Source organism: Trichomycterus rosablanca, chromosome 12 (assembly GCF_030014385.1).
Source record: "Trichomycterus rosablanca isolate fTriRos1 chromosome 12, fTriRos1.hap1, whole genome shotgun sequence".
Taxonomy (NCBI): Eukaryota; Metazoa; Chordata; class Actinopteri; order Siluriformes; family Trichomycteridae; genus Trichomycterus; species Trichomycterus rosablanca.
Window position 1 is genome coordinate 33,296,633 of NC_085999.1, and position 12,464 is coordinate 33,309,096.

Below are 12,464 nucleotides of genomic sequence, written 5' to 3' on the forward strand. Positions count from 1 at the left end.
TTAAATAAATTAATAAAGTTATAGTTAAAATGTAATGTACATTGTGATACAAGTATAGATATGTAATGAATAACAACCCTTATATCATTCTATAATCGTAAAATACAAATTTTAAAGTATATAAACTGGCCCCCAAAGGTTTAACAAACAAACTTAGTAATGATGATTAGGACAAAAAATCTATACAAATATTAATATAGTGTCAATAACTTTATTTTGTCTTTTAATCTACTTTTACTGCAAATCTATTTTAGATTCACACCTTTTAACTTCTTAACCTATAAATATGAACAGAAACAGTATAGTTTTTTATTAACAAAAACAGTATGGTTTTATAGTCATATGTATACATTTATAGGTTATATAAAGCTAGAAATAAAATTTATTAGAAGGATTTTAAGCCATGAGTGGCATCATGGTAAAGGTAAAGGAGAAAGAGCTACATAAAGTTCTCAGGAACAAAAATGCTACAGAACCACAGCAAACATCTTCAACATCCCTTTCAGTACAACTGACTCCATTATTTACAAGTTGGCATAATGATGGGAACATCCTGATATGGATATACTTCTCTGCAAACGCTACTGGGGCATTACTCGGCATTAAAGTAAACGTGAATGGACAGTGTAATCTCATTTGCCAATAAGCCAAAATTGGATGTTTTACCAATATGAGTTCAAACATAAACTAGTAATGGATTAAAAAGGAACCACAATGCTACAAAAACGTGAATTTAAAAGGTCTCAGGTGGCGCAGATTGTTGCTTTGATGGAATATAAAATGTTGTTATTCAAGAAGTTCTAAAAACATTAATAGATTCAAATCAACCACACTATTACGTACATTTACAGATCAAACACAGTGGAGTCCATCGAGGTCGACTGCTTCTGTCATGTTTCATTCTACAGCACTATTTCTTTTGTTGCATGTGAAACACCATGTTGTCAGGCTGATAGTTCCATTTGATGGTGAGGTTTTTTACCATCCCATGCTCTATTAGCTTCTGCTGGATCTGGTGATTAGAATATGAGATCTTTTTTAATAAACCATGAATAACAGGGGCTATAATTTCTGTCACTTGCTGATTTAAAGGTGCACTGGTTAATATTTTAATGTACTTCATAGTAAATCAATGTAAATCAGTCCAAACGAAACTAAAATGCTGGTTTATAAAAATATTATTACTGTGAGAAAAATAACTCAAAATTCAGAAGCTTCTCTTCAGGATAGAGAAGTCTACTGTGTGAAAGGAATAAGGTCTACATTTACATTTTTAGCATTTAGCAGATGCTTCCACAGTAAACATTACTTTACTCTAGTTTAAGTAGACGTCTAGGAGGTCTAGCAGGTGTAGCTTTTTGTATATGTGTAAGTATAAGTAATGAGGTGACAAACACTAAAGCTGCTAGAACCACAATTGTTCTCTGTCTCATATCAATGCAGAAAAATATTGTGGAGGATCAAACCCACCTTCTGCAGGAGTTCCATCTTTACTGCTGGATTGTTCACATCCACACCAGATTGCACCTTAAATCGTATTACTTGTTTTTGTCCAGTGATTTCTGTGTACACATACAGAGGGGTCAAAAAGTATTTAGTCAGCCACTGATTGTGCAGGTTCTCCTACTTAGAAAGATGAGAGAGGTCTGTAATTTTCATCATAGGTACACTTCAACTATGAGAGACAAAATGAGAAAAAAAAAAATCCAGGAAATCACATTGTAGGATTTTTAAAGAATTTATATGTAAATTATGGTGGAAAATAAGTATTTGGTCAATAACAAAAGTTCAACTCAATACTTTGTAACATAACCTTTGTTGGCAATGACAGAGGTCAAACGTTTCCTGTAAGTCTTCACCAGGTTTGCACACACTGTAGCTGGTATTTTGGCCCATTCCTCCATGCAGATCTCCTCTAGAGCAGTGATGTTTTGGGGCTGTCACTGGGCAACACGGACTCCACAAATTTTCTATGGGGTTGAGGTCTGGAGACTGGCTAGGCCACTCCAGGACCTTGAAATGCTTTTTACGGAGCCACTCCTTCGTTGCCCGAGCGGTGAGTTTGGGATCATTGTCATGCTGGAAGACCCAGCCACGTTCCATCTTCAATGCTCTCACTGATGGAAGGAGGTTTTGGCTTAAAATCTCACGATACATGGCCCCGTTCATTCTTCCCTTAACACGGATCAGTCGTCCTGTCCCCTTTGCAGAAAAACAGCCCCAAAGCATGATGTTTCCACCCCCATGCTTCACAGTAGGTATGGTGTTCTTGGGTTCTTCTTCTTCCTCCAAACACGACGAGTTGAGTTTTTACCAAAAAGTTCCATTTTGGTTTCATCTGACCACATGATATTCTCCCAATCCTCTTCTGGATCATCCATATGCTCTCTGGCAAACTTCAGACGGGCCTGGACATGTACTGGCTTAAGCAGGGGGACACACCTGGCACTGCAGGATTTGAGTCCCTCTCTGCGTAGTGTGTTACTGATGGTAGCCTTTGTTACTTTGGTCCCAGCTCTCTGCAGGTCATTCATCAGGTCCCTCCGTGTAGTTCTGGGATTTTTGCTCACCGTTCTCATGATCATTTTGACCCCATGGGATGAGATCTTGACCCCAAGGGAGATTATCAATGGTCTTGTATGTCTTCCATTTTCTTACAATTGCTCCCACAGTTGATTTATTCACACCAACCTGCTTGCCTATTGTAGATTTACTCTTCCCAGCCTGGTGCAGGTCTACAATTTTCTTCCTGGTGTCCTTCGACAGCTCTTTGGTCTTGGCCATGGTTGAGTTTGGAGTCTGACTGTTTGAGGCTGTGGACAGGTGTCTTTTATACAGATAACGAGGTCAAACGGGTGCCATTAATACAGGTAATGAGTGGAGGACAGAAGAGCTTCTTAAAGAAGAAGTTACAGGTCTGTGAGAGCCAGAAATCTTGCTTGTTTGTTATTGACCAAATACTTATTTTCCACCATAATTTACAAATAAATTCTTAAAAAATCCTACAATGTGATTTCCTGGATTTTTTTTTTCTCATTTTGTCTCTCATAGTTGAAGTGTACCTATGATAAAAATTACAGACCTCTCTCATCTTTCTAAGTAGGAGAACCTGCACTGTACATCAACAAGTTATTTTCTAGACAATGGAAACAATTGATGGTTTAAAACAATTTAAAGATTTAATATAACATAGAGTTGGGGTTAAAATTTTACATACACTTTTTTTTTTTTTTTTTAGCATTTAGCATTTAGCAGATGTGCCTTATAGTACCATGACAGTTTACAGTCTAACCAATTGAGGATTGACGTCTCTGTGCCAACATACTGTATATACAGCTGATTTGACTGCACTCATGAGACTAAACATCGACTACATGAACCAAATTTCAGAAGGTGGATCACAGATTTTTACAAATCAGGAACTTTACATGGAGCCATTTTTTAGCAATTTCAGGTCCCTAGATTGTGTCAAAGCAGTTGTCAAAAGTACAAGGAACAGTGGGCTCTTTGTCAAGGTCAGAAAGTAAACTGTCAGCAGGACAGTGACTCACAACAAGCATCACAGGTCCTGACCACAACAAACAAACCAAACTACAAGCAAACTACAGCTGTCAAATATCCAACCAGACTTACACCAGAAGCTTGTTATTGGCTATGAAACACAGCTAAAGTAAAGAAAAAAGTTCATAGCCATATGGTCAAATATAGGTGTGTTGTCCCCCAAGACCCCCATAAAAAAAGATGATGTCACAGGTGTTTGTTGACCTCTGTTGTAACTTACCTCTGTGGCAAAAGAAAGGATTTATGTCTGCACATTGAGCATCACCAGTCTGACCGTTGTTTATAAAGACGCAATATTCATATCCATTGTAACAATCAGGTTGTCCTGGAATCCAAACAATGCTGGAGAAGTTGGATTGGTCTGACCATGTCCAAAAGTTTCTGACCAAGCCGAACCAGGTCCAAGTGGTGATCTTTCCCAGTATAGTGGAGTATTCTGTTTGGTCTCTGGCACTGGCCAAGTCTGTGTGATGCTGTCTGCAGTACGCTTGAGCTTCTTCCCATGATTTATATGTTGGATAGTAAATGTACCTGTCAGTACCAGTGTACCTGTCTGTAAGACCAAAAACAGTACTATTACTGTCAGTTCACGTCAATGATTTTCAAAATTTTACTTTGCAGATGCATAAAATAACCAAATGACCAAATAGTCTGTCATGCCATGGGGGTGGTCCTAATGTTTTGGATCATCAGTGTATGTGACCTGTGGTTCTCTAGATATGCTGTTTAAAAAAAACAATAATTTTGTATTCACTAGCAACTTGTAGTAGCATTTAAGAAGTTATGGTGTTGAGTAGCTTGGCTACAGGTAGCAAAATTCTACATTAAAATTTTTCACTAATAAGGTCGTTGCAATACTAAATCAGGTAACTTAAGTAATTAATTAAACCTACTAATAAAGCAAATGTATACTCTCTTAAAATAGATTTTTTTCTTCAGTTATTTGTTGTCACTTCTTATTTAAAAGTGTAATCCATCCTATTATGAAAAATAAATCTATTATTATTCAACAATTTTGTACTTATTTTGTACTAAACTGAACTGTGAGGTATGTTTAGTTCCCCCTAAATTTCTGTGATTAGATCCCAGACTTGTTTTGAAAACTTCTTTATTTAAATTAGTTGTGAGGACAAACTGTAGCTCACTGATAGACCTCACAAACAGATAAACTATCAAATCATGAAAACAGCTTTATTCTTTTCCTTTTTTATTGAATTATGACTCTTGTCAGTAGAAGATTATATCTTTCTTTTAATTTATCTTTTGTAAATTAAAACAGCTAATTCACAAATTTACTTAATGGGTTTTGATTATTAATAAATTAAGTACCCTGGCAGGATAATGTGTTTATCTTGCCAACTTATAAACACATTATCGTGTTAGATAATTTATCTATTAGATCAAAGCTAGGACTACAATTGCTATGGGTGTTAATACACTTGTTATTCTTATTCTTTTTGTTGGTTAAATAGCTTTGCCCTTTTTTCAGGGTCCTGTAAGATAAGTTGTTTCTTACCATCAAAGCAGATGACATGAGCAGGGTTTACACATGGAGCATCTATCCACTTGTTCTGATAAATTACACCACATGCTTCTTTTCCCATTCTGTCATTCGGCTCAGTTCCAGCCACATCCCACCAGGTTGCACTTCCTATTAAAGTGTTATCAAGAGACCAGTGCCAGATATTCTTACTATACAATCCAATCCAAGCATTGGAAATGAAGTTCTGGCTCTGAGCTTCTTTCTGAAGTCTAGCCAAGTTGTCGACACCTTCAATAGTAGCCAGGTCAGAATGTTTGGCTCGGCAGTAAGCCTGGGCATCTTTCCATGTTTTCCCCACCTGGATCAGGTAGTACTTACGAGGGACAGGCAGGACAAGAGGGACCACTCCTGTGGACATGATTTTTAAGGTTAAAAAGGAAGTAATTGCCACCTTTCTGCTTGCTCCTGTTACTGACCATAATTACACTGAATAAATACATAATTAATAATGACACCCATATTACAGTATGCTAATCTCTTCCTTGGGTACTTAATCAACCAGTTCACCAAACCCACATAGTAAACCAGACTTTAACAAAAAAATTCTGTAGTATATTAATCTCTTTTTGAGTCAAGCAGTCACCTTAAACATTCTACAGGTACACAATAAGGTCCCTCATTTATCACAGATACCTCAAATATTACAAGCACACATTTTTTTTCTTACCTGTGAGGAACAGGAGGATGAAGAGACTCTGCTTCATCAGTAATGAGTTACTGATAAACACTAAAAAAACATTAAAAATAATCACAGATACAGTCACAAATATTTAACCTACTTTGTATTGATTTAATATACTTTCAGCTTATTAATCCACTTCATATTCCCATTTAGCCATATAGTCTTTTAACTTTTCACTTCTAATTCATTCCCATTTTACACTTATTCATCAATTATTTCACTGACTTATTTACTGTATATCCTGACTCTAAATCAACTTTTAATTCTTAGTTTCTGATTTATGCCCATTTTAAATCCCCTCTTTTCTTATTCACTGATTCTTTTATTGTGATTTACTTCTTTACCAATGTACTATCCAATTCAGATTCACTTTTATTTTGATTCTTTTTTCATCTAATTTACAGACTAATTTATTTTGTTATCAGATTCACTCACTTTCTAGTTCCCACATACTCCAAATTTGATTTATTCACTCAATTTGTTTCTATTATTCCATTAGGTACAAATTTATTATTATTATTATATTAATAAAAAAAAAACAATTGTCATTCCAGTAAACCAGTAAAATAAAAATATAAAATTTCTTAAACTGTGTGCAGTGTAGAAAAAGATAGACTGACCTGTTCTTTTTTATTCTTAATTTTTTCCCCTTGAAGCACTTTACTGGTGCAGTAGGTTTCTGTAACAACAACAACAAGGAAGGCGTACAGGATGCAGATGCAGGAGGGATTTATACACAAATCAGGCAAAGCTACACACAAGGGAAATCCAAACAAGATTGGTCCATTGGCAAACAGGCACAGTTGTGGTCATGGTCAAACATGGCAATGGTCACATGTAGCAAAGGAACTGGACAAAATTATTTTGTCGCACTGGTCTGCAAACACAAGGGGGTTTACGAATATGTTTTAATGAGTCAGGGGAAAAAGACACGGGTATAAAATTAGGCTCAGACCAGTGCGAGTGCTTACAGAACCCCCATCTTTCACCACCACCTCTTTTTGGGTCACCCTCTGGATCAGAAGAGAAGTGAGCAGAAAATCAGCACTGTTTTTCTGGTCCATATTCTTCCCATTTTCCAGTTCCAGTCTACAAGGCACTTTATTTATGTGTTCTTTTACCTTAAATGGTCCAAAGTATTTGTCATTGAGTTTTTTTTTCAGTTGTTCTCTGTATACCCTGGATGTGAGCCAGACCTTGATGTCTGGTCTGAATGTGGGGGCTTGACTGCGCTTCATAATTCGCCCAGCCTTTTACTGGTTCCGGTGTGTCTCTGCCCAACCTGCTGCCCCCTCAGAACCAGTGATCCACAGCAGAGGCTGGGAGGCTGAGAATTGCATCCCAGGGTAACAGAATGAGCAGTTGAGCACATAGTCAAAATGCTTTTAATGATGAGCTGTAGGGCACAATCATGTTGGCCCCGTGCTAAAAGCAGCCAATAAAAATTTTACATAGGTCTACATCAAGACATTTAGTAAACACTGTGTACGGTATTATTGCTATGCAGCTAGTCATAGTCATCATAGTTAGCCACTACTAATAGCAAGACAATATAATCAATCAGGTTGATTCATTTGATCTTTTAATTGAAAATGAATGAATTAATGGATTGGTGGACAGAGAAGTTATCAACAAGTTTGCTCAGATGAAAGATCACTGTGCATCTTTTCTTTTCAAACAATGAACGTCACTGGTGAGTTTGTTTTGCATTATTAGAAGGTGTGTTATTTTGCCAGTAGGTTAAGGAATGGAAAGCTTTGGGTTTCACTGCTTTGAAGTGCTGCTTTGGATGTGTTTTTACAGTCACAGACTACACTGATTGTTACTGCTTGATAACTTTGGTTTTGTAATATACCAGTTGTGTGAAATCAAAGGCTGTATTAGTGATGTCACTCATGTTCCAGTTTCTACTTCTGCTAACCCCTGCTTTATGTTAATGTGTGTGTTTCTGATTTTGTGACTTCACTGATGAGATGTGTCTGGATGTACTGAGCAAGTAGGTTTGTGTGTAGTTTCACTGACGTGTTAATTACTGCTCATACAGAGTTTATTGTGCTGTGTGATGCCACTGCTCTGCTCTTAGAGAAGAGTTCAACCAAATTTGCCAAGTTCAGGACGTTCCAAAGGCCATTTCAAAAGCTTAGTTTTTGTTTGATTTATTCATTGTCCTGCTGGGACACACCTCACCTTTTATTCTCCAAACATTCTTCTAAGCCCATGCTGAGGTAAAGCTTACCTGACTATGACAATGGCACCTGTAGCTCAGTTCTTTGATGCTTTTTGGATTTTGTCTGACCACTCAGACAAATTTTGTCTTACATTTTCCGTTCAGGTTAGGCTTTTTTTCTCAACGTTGGCAAAGAGACCACTCTTCCATGTACTTTACACTTAGGAACAACTGTTTGTTGTGTAATGTGTCAAATCAAACTAGGCCTATTTGTGTGGACATACAGAAGTCTTCGGCTGTAGTGAATTGCCAGTAGTAACAAATTTACAAATCTTGTTTAGAAAAGGAAATGTTTTGCAATTAATTAGACACAAAAAGAAATTGCAGATATCACTGAAATCCCAAGACTATTTTACATGTCCTTTATACAAGATATGGGCCAGGTGATGTGGTGGCTCATTAGAAAGAAAATTAGGTAATTATACTAATTATGTAGTTACAGTAGCTGTGCTGCACCATGTTCCAAAAAAGTCTCCTTTATGTCTAAGAATCATAATCCTGTGACGATAGACATCAGACCCTTCTGGGTGGAGAAATGGGTAGGAAGCTGTTGAAATCATGGCATAGTGTTACTGTAAAAACTTTTAAGTGCTGTTTAAGTGCCACTTAAATTTGATGGCAAAGTAAAAGATTTGTTATATTCAATCAAACCAGTATTTTTTCAGTTATTTCAGAAAAGCACTAGAGCAATAAATGCTGTAATTGTAAATATAAATGTAATTCCAACATAATGTATTGAAGGAAGAAGCACAGAACTGGGCAGTTGACCCATACCTAGTGTAATAAATAAGTTTTTAAAGGGAATTTGAAACAACACCCTTTTTTTCTGCATAGTTATGTACTTTGTTGTTATCATTCCTGAGCTAGTTCAGCTTGTCCAGCTGGTTTTGTTTTAAAACACTCTGACATGAGCTTGTTTTTAGCATTTGCCTCATTACATTTGACAGTACCCCCCATGTTATTTGCATTATTCTTAATATTGGTTTATTTTATCCAATATTACAGAGAACTGTTCACTCTTTAAAGACGTATTCACATCCCTTGCAATTATAAGGGCAGCTTGGATCTCATGTGACACATTACCTGCCAACTTAGCCAGATTAGTAATAGTAAAAAAAACTCAGGTATCCAATCACAGAATTTAAAACCACTAAACATTCAGAGCTCAGTTTAGGCAGATGTAAATGTTGGAGAAACTGCAGCCATGCTGCATAATTTATGTCCAACCATAAAACTTTGTCAACAAACTCTTATTTGAAGTGTTGTAAAGAAGATTGCTCAACATTGTACATGGTTTCAAATAATGGTTACTTCATTATGAGTTTTGATTTAGTGAGTCAGGAGTTTCTACGTTGAAATAAGATGTTGTGAAATAGAGTTTAATTCCATAATAAGCTCAGGATTTGCTTCTGTAATCCAGCACAGGTGATTCAGTACTGATTCTATGTCACAGTTCCTCTTTTCTCCCTCGACAGGTTTTCACAAACAATGAGGGTTGAGTAAAACGGGCGGAGTTACTTGTCCTGCCTGTATAAATAAAAATCTTCCTGGTACAGTAAATCATAACTCTGCTGAATCTAAAACAGTATCCACCATGAAGCTGACCATCCTGATCAGTGCATCTCTTCTGCTTTGTGTTGCTGGTAAGTTCTTTTCATCCTCACTGATACTGTAGAAAAAATGGTAAAACTTATTGTTTTGGTATAAACCTGAACCTGTGAGTTGATGTGGCCCCTTGAGATCATATTACACTTGTAACATACAGGTAAAATCAAGAGTATGCTCTGGTGAAAAATATACAAACAGCAACTTAAAAATATTTAAGTTTAAATTATTAAACTTAAAATTATTATTAGTTTGCTTGTGTAAAAAGATTGATAATGTTATTTAACTTTGTGACATGGCCATAGTTTATTATTACTGTTATGATTGACTGCACAGTTGACTTACAATTAGATGCAAAACAGGTCTGTCATGACAGACATTATAGCTCGACTAAGAATTGTTTCCAATTACATGGCCAAAACCAAAGCTGGAGCTCTTTGGGTTTTTTTTTTTCTTTCTTTCTTCTAAACCCATGCCAAATAAAAGCTCACTAGATGGTAGAAAGTGTCACTCTGTTTTAAACCTTTCACACTATCTATTAAGTCTGAGTCCACTATTAAAACTTGCTAGACTGTGGACAGTATTTGTTAGATAGACAGACAGACAGACAGACAGACGGACATACTTACTTACTTTATCCCGAGGGAAATTATTAAATTAATGTTAATTGTTTGTGCTAATAATATTAGGACTTGCAGATGCTTATAATAATTACAAGTGACATCTGTGACTTATCTGACATACTTTAGGCTCAGTCTAATATGTATATGGGCACAGAGAAGTCATCAGCAGTAGTCAGTCATAAACAGTAATGAAGAATTATTACAAATTTAAATGGTTAAATAACTATCTAAACAAACAAGTTGCTCATCTAAAGTGTTGTCTGTATTTTTCTGTTTTGGCAAATTTTGGTTTTTAATCACAGAAAAACATTCAGTCACAGAAATAACTGAAATCCAAAAAGACTTACTAAAATTACTTCATTATTCAAATGTCCCTTATATGTGTATATAAATCTTTGGCCTCAATTGTTAGCCAAGCACTGAAGGTACAAAAGGATTTATGGCAAAGTTGCTCATCTGCATTTTTCAAATATCAGCTACAGCTACATTTTGGGAATGAGTTTTTCCTCATTTCTTTCCTCATTAATTTCATATTTGTCTTTATTTCAGTCCTCACAGCAGCTGAAGATGCCCAGCCGAGAGAGGTAATGTACACAGTGTTCATACAATAAATAAATACACTAAATGGCCAAAAGTATGTAGACACCTAATTTTTGAGTTCAGGTGTTTTAGCCTCACCCATTACTAACAGAAATATAATATGAATTCCTAAATATATGATGATTCCAACTTCGTGGCAACAGCTTGGGAAAGGTCAATTTCTATTCCAGCATGTTGGTGCACTTTTGCACAAAGCTTGGTCCATAAAGACAAGATTTGAAATGTTTGGTGTGGAGAAACTCCAGTGGCCTGCACAGATCTCTGACTTCAACACTTTTAAACATCAGGTCCCAAAAACATAAAGTTTTTGCAGTCTGTTATATATTCTGAAGTAATGAACACTTTGAACTCCATTTGAAGTGTGTATAATGGGTAAAAAGAAAATTTCCTCTTGGAAAAAAATTAATTACTAAAATATGCAACAACAGGCATCCAAAAAGTGGGGTACGCCATTTTTACATGACTGTGTATATGCTTTGATTTCTAACAGGCTGACTGCGAGAAGTTCGCTAATGATGTATGCACACGCGAGTTCAACCCCGTATGTGGTGATGACGGCAACACCTACCCAACTGAATGTGTTCTCTGTATGGAAAACAGGTAAGATGAAAAGTTTGTTATTTATTAAAATAATAAATAAACTAAATGCAAAATATGGATGGATGGATGGATGGGTGGTTGAATTGATGAAAGGATGGATGGGTGGATGGATGAAAGGTTGAATGGATGGATGGAAGGATTGGTGGATATATGGGTGGATTGATGGATAAATGGTTGAATGGATGGAAGGTTGAATGGATAGATGAGTGGATGGATGGATGGATGCATGAATGAATGGATGAATGCATTGATGAATCCATTTCCTAAGCACCTGTTCCATAAATGTAAATGGATGGATGTATGGATGGATGAATTGATGAATGCATGAATGAACTGACTGGCAGACAGGCAGGCAACAAAACATTAAAATCTCAGCTAGTTGGGTGGCTCAGAGTTAACGGTTCCAAAGCCACTGCCAGGCCACCACTGTTGGACCCTTGGACAAGGCCCTTAACCCTCTGGATACTTAAAAGCATTTGCCAAATTCCTACAATTTAATTGTAACGTAAAATATTGCTAAGAGTTTATGCCAGTCCCCGACGATGAACTCTCTATTTTTCCTATACATCAATATGATTAAACAGCACTGGCTCCTCACAACATATATCAATAATTAAATAGTTTAATAAGTTAAATTGGCAAAAGCCAATGAAATCAATCATCATTCTCTTTTCAAACTTTTTTCCTTTCTTTTTTAGCATGTTTTTTTATTTGTTGCTTTCAGCTCTTCAAATGGAATGAATGAAAATGTCAGGTATGATATCTGAATTTAAAATTTGTTCTTTCTTCTGTTCTGTAGGCTTAAAAACCAGCCAGTTAAGGTGGTAAAAATGGGACCGTGTGTTGCTGCTTGAACTGCTCAGAGAGAAAGAGGAGCAGAAACATCACACTGAATTACTTCTCCTAAGAAAATGAAATTAATAATTCTGACTTTATTTTATTGTAACTTTTATTCAGATATTAATTAAAAAAATTAGCAAGTAGTTTCTCTGTTTTTTAGAGAAAAATCAAACTTTTCATGTA

The 12,464-nt window shown here is 36.1% G+C and overlaps 1 protein-coding gene across 1 annotated transcript; it reads left to right on the plus strand.

The window, feature by feature from the left end:
- Window positions 1–337: 337 nt before the first annotated feature.
- Window positions 338–12,424, plus strand: LOC134324256 (serine protease inhibitor Kazal-type 1-like). Its single transcript, XM_063005979.1, has 5 exons — window positions 338–968; window positions 9,489–9,656; window positions 10,791–10,825; window positions 11,332–11,441; window positions 12,241–12,424. The coding sequence occupies exons 2-5, from the start codon at window positions 9,608–9,610 to the stop codon at window positions 12,293–12,295; spliced, it is 249 nt and encodes an 82-aa protein (XP_062862049.1). The 5' UTR covers window positions 338–968; window positions 9,489–9,607; the 3' UTR covers window positions 12,296–12,424.
- Window positions 12,425–12,464: the final 40 nt, after the last annotated feature.